This window comes from Misgurnus anguillicaudatus, unplaced genomic scaffold, assembly GCF_027580225.2.
Source record: "Misgurnus anguillicaudatus unplaced genomic scaffold, ASM2758022v2 HiC_scaffold_28, whole genome shotgun sequence".
Taxonomy (NCBI): Eukaryota; Metazoa; Chordata; class Actinopteri; order Cypriniformes; family Cobitidae; genus Misgurnus; species Misgurnus anguillicaudatus.
In genome coordinates, this window is record NW_027395278.1 from 6,284,892 (window position 1) to 6,301,475 (window position 16,584).

The window sequence follows — 16,584 nt, forward strand, 5'->3', positions numbered from 1 at the left end:
GCCGGAGAGTCTCGAGTCTGCAAATCTGCAGTGTTTCCGGCTCTGATTCGAGAGACAGTTTGCGTTACAAGTTGAGAGATTCTCAAGTCAAATCAGATTCACGTGTCTCTTGAGTCCGCATTGTTTTAGGCTCCGAGTGAGATTCTCAGGTCAGTTTGCGGCTCGCGCTGATCAGCAGGTCTCCAACACCCTACACCTCTTATTTTTATTTTATGAGCAGGTTTAGGTGTGATTGGAACTGAAATCTGCAGGACAAGTGCCCTCCAGGAACAGGGTTGTATATCTATGCATTAGATATTTCATAAACAAACTTAATAAGCAGTTAATTTTGTGAATTGTTTTTTATTTAAAATAATAATTTAAAATTTTATACAAAATATCAACAATTGCTTTTATGTATATAGGTTATGGGTCTATAAGTTTGTTTGATATTTTTGTTGACACCTTAACTTTGGCTATGTAGACTGTTTAATACAGTAAACACTCAAAAGTGCTACTTGATGCTATAGATAAACAAGTTTTGGTTGTATGGTTTGGTTTCAGTAAGAGGGATGGTTCCCTTTGAATGGTTCTTTGAACCTTTGGGGAACCAAAAATGGTTCTTCTATGGTATTTCACTAAAGATTTAATGTTTCTTAGGGCTCACAAGTCCCAGGGTGTAACTGTTTACTTAACACTTGATGTGTTAACATTTGAGCAAATTGCCTTTTCAAAATCTGACAAGGGCCAACAAATAAAAAAAGCTGTGGTTGTTTACAATTTTGTACAGTACTGTGTGTTGATAAATGATCTCTTTACAATAAATTAAATAAAAACAAACATTTCCATAAAGAAGTTCATAATCAAAGATTGCGGCATGTTGGTGTTTAGAAGTCTCTTTATGCAAAGGCGTGTCTGTGCAGTGTCGACAAAACAAAATACTTTACATGCTGTACGCTTCCTGATACAGCACATATCTAAGTTACCCAAATGTGAATTTCTGAAGCCTGAGGCAGAGATAAGACATTCAACCCATAACAGAAGACAGCTCATTTCAGACTCCCAGTGTTTGCACTGTATCCTTTAAGGTGAAGTATTTCTTATAACATCTTTAATTTATTTGTTTTTAATTCTCAAAATAGATGATATGTGTCAAAACAAATGGACACCCATAAAAAAGTTAAACTAATCTGCGGTCCAATTTCTTATATAGTTCTTTAAAAACTAACAGTATGAGCCGGGGATGCAAAGTTGTCACCCTCCGGCGAAATTTACTGTTTTTGATCCAAAATAGATCACTCTTTTGATTCCTCTAGCTCTGATGAGTTTTTAAAAATGAGGGGGGTCTGCAACAGGTTAAATTAAACTATTAAAATCATGTCCAGTTATTGTAACAATGTCAAATCACTAGCCAGTTTGCTGGGTTATGTTTTACAATTTATAGTCACCTTATTTGCTGCGTGAGCAGATTGAGCGCACACACAAAACACTCGTAGTATTTTATAATTCGGGCGCCGTCACGTTGCTGTGAGATTTAACATTTGTACACGTATTAAGCACCGCAGTTTTAAATTAAGTGATTTTAAGCTGTTGAAACACAAACAAACGTTCTACATGTGCTTGCTGTTTCTGTTTGAGAAGAGCGTGCAAGCCGCGCATCCGCTTCTCATTGAGCTTGTGAGTATTTTTGTAGCCGTATTTGCCTTAAATATACACAAATGCGTCAAAATTCCCGACTTTCACACGCCAAAAACACAAAACACAAAAACACGCCAGTTTAGATCTTAAGAGAAAGTAAACAGATTAAGGAGAAAACACAAGTGTAACAGTTTATTAGATCCGGGCTTTGGTCTTAAATGTGCAGTGTGTAAATTTTTGCGGCATCTTGTGGTGAGGTTGCGCATTGCAACCAACGGCTCACCCCTCACGTTTGAAACGCATTACGCATAGAGGAGCTACGTTAGCCGCCACGGGACAGATATGTCATCGTCGGAGACAACTTAGTAAAAAAAGTTTGTGCATTAAGGGCTTCTGTAGAAAAATGGCGGCACAAAATGGCAACTTCCATGTAAGGGGACCCTCGGTGTATGTAGATAAAAACATCTCATTCTAAGGTAATAAAAACATAACGGGGCATTATGAAAGGTCTTTATACACCCCTGATCATATAGTTTTGTATAATATTTTGCATTTATGTCAAGAGATCCTTCTTAAAATTACACACTGCACCTTTAAAGGGGAAGTTACCTAATTTTGCTCCTGTCTATCACTCAAACAGCAACAGTCTGTCAATCAAAAAGCAATGAGAGAAAATCTCTTACTGCTCTTAACTAAATCACTTTTCTACGTTTAATAAGATTTGTATGTCGAATTGTACACAAGTTTGATTCGAGTTGCTCTTTCAGGGTTCATATTCATCTTATATTAGAGCTACCCTAATGAAAAATCCAGTTAAGACTAGCATAAGCTGGTGAGCTGGTTTTAGCTGGTCTCCCAGCTTGGTTTTAGTTGGTTTTGCTGGTGTAGCAAGCTGGGCTAGCTGTGTTTTGGTCACTTTTTAAGATGGTCTAGCTGGATTTAGCTGGTCAGCTAATTCCATCTTGGCCAGCTTTGCCAGGGTGGGAGGGCCAGCTTAAACCAGCTAAAACCAGTTACCAGCTTATGCTGGTCTTAGCTGGATTTTTCAGTAGGATATGACTGTGAACAGAACAGCTAGACCCTAAATGATTTGTTTATGTGTACAGAATAATATGAAATATAAATTTCTGTAACACTTTAGAAAAAGGTTGTGTCCCTGATAGCACACATACATCTTGGAGACGTCTATTAGATGTCTGAGTTTACATTTGCAAGACGTATTATTTAGATTTGCAATACATCTCTGAGACGTTTCCTAAAAGATGTCATATAGACATATTGAAGACGTCTGCAAGACGTTTTTGATTTAGAATGTATGTAAAGCAGCTCTTTCTAAGACCTTCATAAGATGTTTTTACACACCAGATGATCTATTCCAGATTTCCAGATCTTTACCAGACATCTTACAGACATACCTGTGCTATCTGGGATTTGTTCACAAAAGTAAATGCGTTATGAACAAAAAATGAACAATATATTGTATATAAGCATTTATTAATTCTTGTTTATGTCATTACAGTAATTGATTTTAGTTTGAGGTGCATTATCTAGTGTTAACACTTTCGAATTTGATTTAAAAATTAAAATGCTAAAATTAACAAAAATTACAATAAATAAATAAATAAAATATAAATTATAATTGACATATAAATGCAGACATATTATATGTCTGCATTATATATAATACGTTTTGTGTCAACTTCCCCAAAAACAGTCAGTTGTGATATCTGTTTTTCTCTTCATGTTTTCAGTGAAAAAATGCCTCGTGTGACTAAAAAACCCCGTAATGCGCGCACCACAAAAGAAGAAATAGGCTCTCTCACTTTTCCTGTCAAATTCTTGGATCAGGACTACGAGGAGTTGCTCCAGAATTGCCTGCTCAATAAGAAGAACTTTGTTGATGAAAAGTTCCCTTTGAACCGCAGCTCTATTGATCCACGGAAGAAGCTTGAAGAACTGAATCAGGGCCGAATCAAGTGGTTGAGACCATCAGTAAGTTATCTTTACTTAAGACCAGTGCAAAATAAATATAATTGAATGCTTTAAGCAATGTTCTGCAGCGAGTGTCTTTTAAACAAAAAAAAAGATAGGTTGCAAAGATTCTTGCTTTTTAGGAACATATCTCATAAAGCTTGTCTGAACAAACATCTGCAGTGTCAAAACAAATGAAGTCAAGTCATGTTTAATTATATAACGCTTCTCACTGACATTTCTTCAAAGCAGCCATTTTAAATGTATTGACACAGATTCATTTTTGCATATGCATCTGCACAGCAATTGCAATAAAATTACAATTAAGAATAGTTTAAAATATGAAATTATGGCTATAGAAATATACAATTAAAAAATGTGAAAGGATACTTGTAAACGTGAAACTAAATTCTGAAGTATACAGTATGCTCTCTCATGATGAAAAGTATGTTTATCAAGTCTGTGTAAAGATGATTTTATTCAATGGACAACTTATTTGGAAAACACCTGAATAGGCAAATCAAAGACAACTGTGGAAAAAATGTAAAACTATATAAGATGATAAATGTCTTCATGTTTTTTTACTTGCATTGTAGTTCTAAATGCTTAAGACAAATATCAAAATTTACGTTATTCCCTCTTTTTAGCAAATAGTGAAAGACCCTCAGCTCATTGTAGAGGGGGTCTCACGGTTTGACTATGCCCAAGGAAAATATTTAGGTAAGTTTATGTGTATTTATTTGTGTATTTATCATTATCCCTTCAGTGACCACTACCTAGTTCAATTTTAATTCAGTTTTACTTGTGTAGCTCTTTTCATGGTGCAACTTAACAAAAAACATTATTAGAACAAATCGACATAAGAAAAAATACTTACTTTTAAGAAATGGTCACATAAATAAATGCTAAAACATCCAGACAAGCCAACTAGTCAGAAATATTTTCATATACAGAAACTTCAAAAAACATGAAGTGACTTTTACTACTGTGTTAATATTTTAGATGAAACCGGATTGGTGATGATTGTAGTTTCACAGTTAATTTGTTGTGTTAAATATATTTGTTTGTTTTTCTTAGGAAACTGCTGGTTTCTTGCTTCAGTTGGGGCGTTAACCTTTCAGACGGATATCTTGAACCAGGTCATGCCAGCTGGCCAGTCATTCAGTAAAAACTATGGAGGGATATTTCACTTCAGAGTAAGTTCTTTGGTCATAACTGCCTCCTGATATGTGGAAATGCAACTATAAATTCCAGTTGAAAAAAAATCTTACATTTTTTTTGTAATTTCAACTTACCATTATTTGAAGAGTTTGGTTCCAAAACGCAATAAATCCATTTTGACAAATTTTGGTAAAAACGTGTTTTCTATACCAAGAAAGTGACAAGATGAAAACAACTATTTTCTGTTACAAACTTTCACATAGCATCTTTAGGTTATAAAAACATAAAAAATTCAAATCCATAAGTTGATTTTCAAAGATTTATTATAAAAACGGATTATTTTTTCCACAAAATGCAATAAATCCATGACAAGTTTTTATTCAAAATGCTATAAATCTATTGAATCAATAGCCTATATAAATGTGCATTCATCTTTGCCATGTTATATTCATTTAGTTGACTAGTTGTACACACTAATTAAAAATATAAACATTAATGTTATTAATCAAAACACTTACTTTGTGATATTAAGATCACTGTCATTGCGGTTACGTCTTCGCTTAACGTCTTTCACAGCGATCAGCTGTAAAATGTTTTTGGTCCTGCTCGATTTTCGTTGACTTTGAGTAAAATTATGGAAAGTTTTTCATAAGATCCTCTGGGGTCAATGTGTTAGCATGAGAAGCTTGATGCTGTCGGGAGAACAAGCACCCGTCTCCCGAATGCCTCTCAGGGAAAATATTAGATGCTGATGGCTTACGTTTCTTTCCCATCACAGAAAACCATCACAGGTTTAGCGATGCAATTAAAGTATTATTTTGTTTTGTTTGTTGATCACGTAGTACAAAGTAGATGAGGAAAACCAGGACTCCGTGTACTCAGCGCGTCCGCCATTGTTTGTTTACATTGCGTGAACGGTGGGCTGTAATATCAGAAATGGATTTATTGCGTTCTGTAAAAAAGGAGCAGTGGCGTTTGTCGCATTTTGGGAAAAAAGGGAGAAAAGATGACAGAATAACACGGCGGATATTGGATTTTGCGTAAAATTAAGAATTTACTTTTAACTACTGACCTGATATAATGCTGATTTTGGCAGTAACTCATTTTTTTCAAAAATGGCGTTTATTGCGTTTTGGAACCAAACTCTTCATTTATTCACTATGACTTATATAACATAAACTATAAACTTATAATAAGTGTTAAAATATGTCAACTTTATTTTAGAAGTATTAGCTCATCTCTTGTCAAGATAAACAATAGTAAGTTGAAATTACTTGTAAATCTAAGTTTGATTAAACAAACAAACAAAAATTAAGGCAGCAAAGGATTTTTTACAGGGTAAAATACTCAAGAGGTCAACATGTGTGAAGTATCTGTTCTGCTTAAATTATTCCCACAGTTCTGGCGGTTTGGGAAATGGATTGATGTTGTCATTGATGACCAACTGCCAACAATATATGGCAAGCTAATTTTTGTTCATTCAAAAACGTCAAATGAGTTTTGGCCTGCCTTGCTGGAGAAGGCTTATGCCAAGTAAGTGCCAGTAGCCCATGTCATTTTTAAGATTGCTTTAATAAACGTATTTATATGATGAAAGTAATGACAATTGTCACAGAATCTTTTAAGAATTTGAGTACATGATACGGGTATATTGTCTTTCACAGGGTGTGCGGCTCCTATGCTAACATGCATGCTGGTTTTGTGTCGGAGGCCCTCATGGACTTCACTGGTGGAGTGCATTTGTACTTGGAACTGAAAAAAACTCGCACTGATCTGTGGGAACTGATGGATTGTGCAGCCAAAGCAAAGGCCCTGATGGGCTGTGGCACTCCTCAGGGGGTAAACAATAATCTCCTAAACTTTGTGTCACCCTTTTAAACGTACTGTTTTACATGTTGGGCTGTTGCTATATTTAGCTTTAAACAAAACAAACTAAATTTAAATTACTGTGGACATACATACATTTCATATACACTCACCTAAAGGATTATTAGGAACACCATACTAATACTGTGTTTGACCCTTCTTTTGCCTTCCGAACTGCCTTAATTCTACTTGGCATTGATTCAACAAGGTGCTGAAAGCATTCTTTAGAAATGTTGGCCCATATTGATAGAATAGCATCTTGCAGTTGATGGAGATTTGTGTGATGCACATCCAGGGCATGAAGCTCCCGTTCCACCACATCCCAAAGATGCTTTATTCGGTTGAGATCTGGAGACTGTGGGGGCCATTTTAGGAAAGTGAACTCATTGTCATGTTCAAGAAACCAATTTGAAATGATTCTAACTTTGTGACATGGTGCATTATCCTGCTGGAAGTAGCCATCAGAGGATGGGTACATGGTGGTCATAAAGGGATGGACATGGTCAAAAACAATGCTCAGGTAGGCCGTGGCATTTAAACGATGCCCAATTGGCACTAAGGGGCCTAAAGTGTGCCAAGAAAACATCCCCCACACCATTACACCACCAGCCCGCACAGTGGTAACAAGGCATGATGGATCCATGTTCTCATTCTGTTTACGCCAAATTCTGACTCTACCATCTGAATGTCTTAACAGAAATCGAGAGGCAACATTTTTCTAGTCTTCAACTGTCCTGTTTTGATGAGCTGGTGCAAATTGTAGCGGCTTTTTTTTCTATTTGTAGTGGAGATGAGTGGTACCCGGTGGGGTCTTCTGCTGTTGTAGCCCATCCGCCTCAAGGTTGTGCGTGTTGTGGCTTCACAAATGCTTTGCTGCATACCTCGGTTGTAACAAGTGGCTATTTCAGTCAAAGTTGCTCTTCTATCAGCTTGAATCAGTCGGCCCATTCTCCTCTGACCTCTAGCACCAACAAGGCATTTTCGCCCACAGGACTGCCGCATACTGGATGTTTTTCCCTTTTCACACCATTCTTTGTAAACCCTAGAAATGGTTGTGCATAAAAATCCCAGTAACTGAGCAGATTGTGAAATACTCAGACCGGCCCGTCTGGCACCAACAACCATGCCACGCTCAAAGTTGCTTAAATCACCTTTCTTTCCAATTCTGACATTCAGTTTAGAGTTCAGGAGATTGTCTTGATTAGGACCACACCTCTTAATGCATTGAAGCAACTACCATGTGATTATTAATGAGATTTCTCATTAATGAGAAATTGAACAGGTGTTCCTAATAATCCTTTAGATGAGTGTACAATGTAAGATGCACAGAAAAATGAAGTGAACTAGTTGAAGAGCTCATGATGCAAAACACGCTAAGTGCATCTTGTAAAATAGCAGTTTTTTATCAGACTTTTAATAGATTCTGCCAACAAAGCAGTATTTCTGCATGACCTGAGGCCGGGATTAAGCAGATTTGAAGCGAAAGAATTTGATTAATGTATAATACAGGCCGAGAGGTGGTGTAGAGCGACTTTTTCACCAGGACTAAATATAAATGTAATTAAATGTAAATTCATCAATTTCTGATGCATATTCTTATTGTATTACTGATAAAATATATCTGTTTTTCACACAATTTCAGAAATCACCTAAAATCCCAGTATTACCCAATGGCATAGTTCAGGGCCATGCGTATACAGTGACAGGGGTTTTTAAGGTAAGTCTGCACTAAAAACATCCTCAGTATACATTAGCAGTAGCATTAGACTTTATAACTGGAAAACAGCCCAGCACACTGTCTTTATTATCAAATTGAATACATAGTATACATTTTAGTTATGTGGTTAGGCAAGAAAGGCAACCACCAACCAGCGAAAACAAACAAATAAACAAAAACATTACAGCTAACTTTTAATGCTCATTGCTTCAGGGCAATACTTTTCAATTATATACTACAAATTGTGGTTTGTAATTCTAAGATGTTACTATAATCTAAGATGTGACATAAATAAAAACAATAAATGTGCATTGCTTAAACATACATGCACTGATGCGAGAACATTCCTTGAAAACACACCAAACAGTAGTTAGCACTTTAATCCATAAACATAATAATATTTTTGTTATTCAAGACTTACAGTGAAGATGGAAATTATATAACAATTTATGAATTTTTTTTTCAGAAATGTTCATTTTCATCACTTAAAATTTGAAGGAATATTTTGGCAATGTATATGGGCTGGGGTATTCCAATGTTCTACTAGTATGTTTTACAATATAACAAAGGCATTAAAAAACAAAAACATTAACACTGTGATTAAAGAACAGTAACTGCTAGCAGAAAGAAGATTACAGAGGGTTACAGTTGTCAAAAATGTGTAGGAAGTGTAGAGGACTTTTTGAATGACTTCAGCACATCTACGACCGCAGGACATGTAGTGTCTCACACCACTCTGGTGTGTTCTTGGTCCACTCTTCTTTCAATTTTTAAAAATTATAATTTAATGAATTTTGAGAGCTTTAGCAACTTTTGCTTTCTTAAATGAATTTACAAGTGCATTAATCATTTAGTACTTGTGCCACTAAGTTCATTTATTGAGAGACAGAGCAGCACTCGAGTCACTAGGGGTTTTTCAAATCATGACTGTAAAATCCCATTCTGTAGGACCAGTTTTGCTCAGACGACCTTCTCTTTGAAGAGCTCCAAACTCTGGAACTCATTACCATCTGACATTAAGACTGTACTGGATTTTAATGTGTTTACTTCCAGGTTAAAAAAACTGGTTAAAAACAAATCAAAGGTGCACTAATTTTTAACTAGTAGGTATGAGTTGTATGTATATGTGTGTATGTAAACCTTACGGGTAAATTTCATGGGTAAATTTATTGTGTATGACTAGGGACATGAATTGTCTATATCATGTTATTTGTTTTAAATTATAGTAGTTTAGTATGTAAATTGTATTGTGTTTAGAGCCCAACCAGGGACAGGAGTGAAAATTAGCATTTGCTAATGCATGTTTGCATTGTCCCTGTCAAATAAATTGTCAGGCAGAAAACACAGAAGATCCCAGTGCGGATAACAGAAAGTTTTTATTTAAATAATAATGGGTGCAAAACTGACAATCGCACGTCTGGGCACAAAGCCACACCAAGGCAGACGGCTGGAGGTGGGGAGCACACACAGGCACTGGGGCGATGAACCACACGCGTTCGGGCTCCGGCCAGACAAGCGAACGGTGGGAGAGAGTATCAATGGCAAATAATCCACTACACACAAGGAGACTCGTGGTCAACCCGGCAACAGGCACTCGAGGCAGAGGGTGATAAGAGATCCTGCGACGGGCAGAGAGAGAGAGAGAGCGTTAGTGGTGCTGACGGGAGAAGCTGGACAGCTCCAGCGATGAAGGACCGTCCCACTGGACAGCGGCAAATGCCGCGGCGAGCGTCCTCTGCTGCAGATACTAAATAGCAGTCTATAAAGCAGGCAGAAGGTGTTAGCAGTCCGTAACTGACAGATGACAAACAGTCCTGGGAGCCGTCGATACAAACAAAGTCTCAGAAATAATCCCAGACAGCAGAGAGCACAGATTAGGGGTGGGTAAGGTTAAATCCACAAATAGAAACAATCACAAGACAAGACTGGAAACTAGCAGAGCTAGTAAATTGGCGAGAACATACACTGACGAACTCGCAATGAACCAAAAACACACAGGGATTAAATACAGAACCGATTGGCCATCAAATGAACTGCAGGTGAGGAACGCAGGTGAAGGAGATGACACTAATGACACCCAGAGACGCGCACGTGTAAAACTGTCAACACAAAAACACAAACAGAGAAACCAAAATAAAGCAGTCAATAAAACCAAAGTCATGACATAAATAAAATGAATGAATGAATGAAATCTTAGAATTAGATCAGTAACTAGTTTTTTAGTCATAATTCGATTTTTTCAGATCCCCCAAAACGTTTGTCATCAAAGACAAATGAACGAGAGGATAGGATAATGCAGAGGCTCAATAGGGAATCGATTTGACACTGCAGCTGGAATTTCTTGCAAGTTCAGCACTAAACAGATTAAGAGTCTCATCTCAAGGTCTCAACAACATACAGTGTCTCACAGTTTAAAACAACTCTGTTGAAACTGAAAGCCCAATCTGCAGTGAACAAACCTCTCACCAGCAGAAAGAATTAAAAGGCTAACCTTTACAGAGAAACATGTCATATTCCACAGACAGAGGAGAACAAGTCTAAAGTTCACTCAAGTGATGAAAGCAGGTTTAATAGGAACATTATGTGAAAAAAAGTGCATGAAGAAGTCAGTAAAAACTGGGGTGTGTCATGGTTTTGTGGATAGTTTTTGCAGCAGACCTTTTATAAAGCTACCTTGCAGAGTAAATGCAAATATTTTTTATAATCTCTTTCAGCAACTTGTGTTCCCTTTCAATACGGTTCACTTTGCATTGCGTCAGTTAGCTGACGCTATGGGGGAAACTCCTGTTTACTCCGTGATTGAAGCCTATTGGTTAACGTCTGTACAAAGTACAGGCCAATGACGTTTGAACCCGCGCGCGGGATGCACATGTTCTTATATAAGCGCGGTTCAAGCGTCAAGAGCTCATTAATTTTCTCCTTCAGCGCGAACCTCTCGCTGCTCCGAAGAAGAAGAAGCCTTACCTCGCCGTCGACACAAGCCCTGCAGCGGAGTCCAGGCCTAGCGTCTTCCCCTGCCGTTTTCCGGCTGAGAACTGAAGATAGCAGAGTCCAGGTCTAGCATCTTCCCCTGCTGCTTTCCGGCCGAGAACCGAAGATAGCCTTTGCTTGCCGTGGTACGAGCCCTGTGCAGCGGACACATGCCTGACGACGTCTCCCCTGCGGCCGCCCGGTAAGATCAATATTGTCTATATAAAGCTAAAAGAGCAGGCGCTGTTGTAATAGCGTCCAGCACAGCGGCTTGAGTGAGCCTCTCTGCTATGAATTTCCCCCGAGCACGTCACCGGTCTGGCACCTCCCACGCCGGGATCGCGCTTATATGCATCGGTTGCCCTATCTGTCACATCGCAACCGTTCATGCTTACACTCACAGAGTCTCTTTGCTCCTCTCACATTCAGTGGCGAGATCTCTGGCACATATATGAATTCCCCGAGTGCATCGGGTGATACCGTTCATACGACGCATGGCTGTTCTGTCTGTGTTGCTGCTCCCCTCTGCCATTCCTCTCTTGTTGAGATGAACAAGCGGGGGAACCGTAGAAGTAGATAGATGCATACGACAAGCAAACACAGGCGGGTATGCCCCTGTTCCCTGTCATAGCACAGCCACTCGTGCTCCACGCTCGCGGAGTCCCTCGCTCCTTTCCCCGCAGTGGTGAGGTCTTTTAACGGCTTCTTAGAGTTAGCACGCGGTCTTATGGCTCGCTGCCTCTAAATGCCTCTAGCTGTCTAGTGTTCAACGATTACAGAGCTTCATGCCCCTCCCCTCTGGAGCGGCGCGATCTAATTCGTCTGCTCGATAGGGCGGATTCACCGCTATTGGAGCACCAAGAACACTCATTATAAGAGCTTAACCGGCCTGAGTCTGTCTCACTTCGGGAGAGCTCACTATTCGTCTGCCCGGTCATTTCTCTCTGGTTTAGACGGAATCAGAGACAGAACGAATTTGTTTATGATATACTGAGTCCCGAATACCTCCCTTTATTTAGTCCTGTCCTATATCAGTACGCTGAATATTGGTACATTCTTATATACCCGTTTTTTCTGCCCTTTTAAAAAACAGCAAAACCGTGGGCCTCACGGCAGACTTCCTCTCTGTGATGGGTCCAGTCTGACACAGCACAGCTGCGTTGACAGAGAACGAACTGTCTGGGAGAAGAGGGGTTAAGTCGCGCCTCGGCTGGACTGCCCTGAAATGTTTTCTGTGTGCTGTTTATCCAAAACATACTGTGTAATACTGTCGGTTATGTGACCTCACTGTAGTGGCGAACGGTATTGAATTCCTCTAAAAAGAGTAATTTCCGTGCTTACTATACTGTGTATTGACACCCCACAGTTGTACGTGTCTCTAAACACTTTTCGCCTTACTGACAAGCAATCAGTAATATGCACACACGGCCCGCTGTCCATAATTCTATCGTTGCTTGCCGAAAAAAACCCGGTTTGGCCATATATTGTGTATTGACACCCCACAGCTATACGGTGTCTCAAACACCTTTTTGCCAAATTCGCTCGCAGCCCACCTCAGATGCGCAGCATCTCGTTTAAGACGGGCTCACGTACCCCTCTAACGAGCCTCAGAAAGCTGAATATTGTGGCATTCTGGTCATAAGACCACTTCAGTTTGACTAAGCAAAGGTCCCGCCCCGAGCTAATGGCCGGGAAGCTTATGCTTAAGCTGCACACAGCTGCATGAAGTGCTATCATTACGAGATCGCCAGCATCTGCTGTGGGTTGAACATGCTTCACGACGGCAATCAGCCTTCGGCGCGTGGAACGCCCATTTGTCTCATATCAATCACATTGTACTGTACATACGGTCCATTAAGAGGATGATTTTAGCACTGCAGCACTCTCGACCGTGTTAATGCGATCGGGCAAACTACGGTGGTTTCATTATTCACCGAACCAGACTGAGATCTCGCCCCTGTACAAGTTGACGAGTCATCTCCTTTATAAACTTATTGCATCGCTTTATAAGCTATGTTCAATCAGAGTGATACGCATCTCGTTCTTAAACTACCAAGATGCAGAGATATTAACCTGTTATGATAGGCGTGCGGAGATTGCATCCGTGGGAAACGACCTACATTACGTGCCTTATGACACGTTGACACGAACTGCCAGGACCCTTTCGCGAGGCGTCCTTATGCAAAGTCTGATCTATTCTGTCTAGTGACAGCGAAAGTATAAGCACCCCGCGAATTGTGGGTGGAACACTTTTCTCCTCACTACAGAGGCTCGTGGACGGCGGCTCTCTCCTCCTACCTATCTATGTGGCGGTGAAAACAGCAAACCACGCTCTTAAGACCGACCATTTACTTTATTCATAAGCCTGTCATTTCTCAGATGCGGATGGTGCCCGAGGCGCAGCGCTTTGAAACTGTCCAAGGTCCTGTATGACAGATACGTCTGACGTACATCAGACTATCAGCTGTTCATCAGCGTCACAGATCACTCACTAGCGCACCTGTCACTACAGGTTATTTATGGATCGTTGACGTTATCACCTCCAGTGACAATGATGCTCACTCGTGGTTAGTCTACTCCATGTATGGATTAGCTCCTCGGGCATGGTCTTAGAGGTTTCTCATTTGACATTTGTGACACGGCCGGCTGGTCCCCGCTGTCCACATTGTCAGTTTACAGCTTCGACATCCCTGCTTCGCGCACTACTGAGGTTTGTTGCATTAAAGATGCGCCCGTAAGCTCACCTGTATGCTCGATATGGTTTTTAATTATATGCACTGAAGGGTTCACCCGTGTGCCCACAACTTATTATCAGAACACATGCCGGCCTGTGCATTATAACACTCATCTATTCATCTATATGCATTCACGATGTACTCAAGTGTTCACCTGTAAGAATTTTGATTGATCCTGACCAAAAGGTCAGCCCTTCCTGAGAAACAGCATGGACGCCCAAGAATGCAGTGTGTGTGCCCTGTAGGTGCCCGAGGCAGCAGAACATCAAAAGAGAACCTTTTGCAACACAACAACTTTCCTCCAGGACTCACGGCAGGGGACCAAGACCCCCAAAACACCCCTCTCGGGAACCAGAACTTTATCTCGATTACAGGAGACTCCCTGGAGAGTTACACTTGATTTTCAAACACCACATCTCCATACAAATGATGGATCTGCAGACAAATGTCTGACCCCTCTACCCCTCCTTTCTTTGTTACCTCCTCAACACAGGACAGTTTACAGCACACCAGATGAATATGTGTAAGAAAGGTCATATCAAATGTAAATAACAGTGGAAAATATTCATGTCTCACTTCATTACAAAGGTTTTATCGCGACTGGTACACAGGTCTCATTCTCACATCAATAAAACAAATAGTAAAAAGGTTTAATAGAGTTAAGAAAACTTAACTCTACCCAAGGGGCGTACACCCCACTTCAAATGTATCCAGGACGAGGTGCCTCCCATAGGTCTGTAAGAACCAATCACTGCAAAGTTCCATTGATAAATAATGTTTACATAATGTTTATTCTATCTGGGTATATAAGGAGAGCTGACAAACATTTCAGGGAATCTGTAACCAGATATCCCTCACAATTACTGTGTGTCGTCTTTACCAGGTATGAAAGGTTTTTATATTTCCTGTTTGATGTAAATACTATTGGTTTGTATTTGTGCTACATTATATTTGAACAACTGTGAATTGGCTTTGAATTGTGATTTTCTTACCTGGTTAATAAATTGTTATGTTTGATTTTATTCTGTGTTGCTCAGTAACTTTTGACATTGCAAGTAATACCGTTGTATCCGTAGTTACCGTAAGGACAGAAATCAGGCAAGGATCGGCCCAAATCCCAGCTAGATAGTGAATAATACATCAGCTGAGGATTTGTGAGATACGACTAGCAAATTGGCGTTAGTTTAAATGTACTTAGAAGCGTGGAGGCTGTGTTTCCGTTTAGAGTAACATTTCAGATTACTCTAAATAGGGTAAGTCTCAACCTCTGTTTGTTTCAATATTATTCTATTCATTCATTTTGATTAGAAATAATTATTGTAATAATTAAGTGTCACCTCTAAGGGGACTAAATAAAGTATGTTTAAAGTTGAGCACGCAGAGAGCGGCCGCTTAAGCGTATAGTCCAACCTCTGGCAGCGACCAATACTGATTGGCTTATGACCGTTGACCAGTATATTAATTATGAGGCCCGTACTAGGATCATGTGCGACTATGAGAACCGAATGAACAAGTGTAATACCAGAGCTTTAGCAGAATAAATAAACATCTATCCAAATCATACTATTAGTAAAATAACAACCTATGTAAATATTAATTATGTCTTATTTAATTGGAGTCAGATAAGAGATTAATGATCAAATGAAGAAATGCATAAATCCATATCTTATTATCTAATGTGAAAGGAAAGACTGAAACGCGCAAGAATCCTTCGCCACGCCTCTGGAGACCGCCATTGGACCAGTGGGTGGTGCCTACCTTACACACCTGTGCCCGTGCAATTTATAGTCAATACACATTTACGGCGCGCTTGGAAAGCTCACCGATCTGTGCACTATAATACTACCTATATGCATCCCGATGCGCTCGAGGGCGCACCTGGGTTCACACTATTGTGGTATCCAGGGTGCGATTTGTGCAAAAAACAGAGGGGGGGGTTTCATAGGCGTCGATTTCGGCATTTTTTTTAACATTAACTTACACCGCGATGCTGAGCTACAGTGAAATGATAGAAAAGACAGATGCATTATGTATTAGTCAATTAGCCTCATTTGCGCAAACTGGACGTGCCCGCGCCTCGCTAAACGCCTCATCAGCATTTATGGGACACTAACTCTGCTTGTCATCATAAACAGATAATCAGATTGTGATGTTTATTTCCGCTTTATTAATATGTGGCTGAATATGCTGGCTTCCATCGTTTCGACACTCCATAACCATCTCGCAAGTGTTGATAGGCTATTACTCGTGAGGCGTAACCTGGTCTGTAACAAATCAGATAGCGCCGTGGGCGGGACATTGAGCAAGTCTGCAGAGTGGTGAATACAGAGAGGCTGCGTGGCAGCTGTATCAGAGCCAGCCAAAGTAGCGAATTTTAAAAAACAATATTGACTTTAATCAAACCATGGATCCGTGATAAGTTTTGTGATCTGTCACTACGTATGTCTGTTGCTAACAGTGGTTATTTGGATGGATCGTTGAAACCATCGCACTGGCTCACGCCCCTCTATGAGCTATGTCCTATATAGAGCTCACTCTGTGCGAGTT

General features: G+C 39.8%; 1 protein-coding gene across 1 annotated transcript in view; it reads left to right on the forward strand.

The window, feature by feature from the left end:
* Positions 1–941: 941 nt before the first annotated feature.
* Positions 942–16,584, forward strand: part of LOC129418004 (calpain-1 catalytic subunit) — a 47,030-nt gene continuing 31,387 nt past the window's right edge. Inside the window, exons 1-7 of the mRNA XM_073864730.1 lie at positions 942–1,067; positions 3,369–3,609; positions 4,236–4,308; positions 4,666–4,784; positions 6,149–6,282; positions 6,414–6,588; positions 8,258–8,332. Coding sequence (XP_073720831.1) covers positions 3,376–3,609; positions 4,236–4,308; positions 4,666–4,784; positions 6,149–6,282; positions 6,414–6,588; positions 8,258–8,332 — 810 coding nt within the window. The 5' untranslated portion in view covers positions 942–1,067; positions 3,369–3,375. The remainder of the gene's footprint in view (positions 1,068–3,368; positions 3,610–4,235; positions 4,309–4,665; positions 4,785–6,148; positions 6,283–6,413; positions 6,589–8,257; positions 8,333–16,584) is intronic.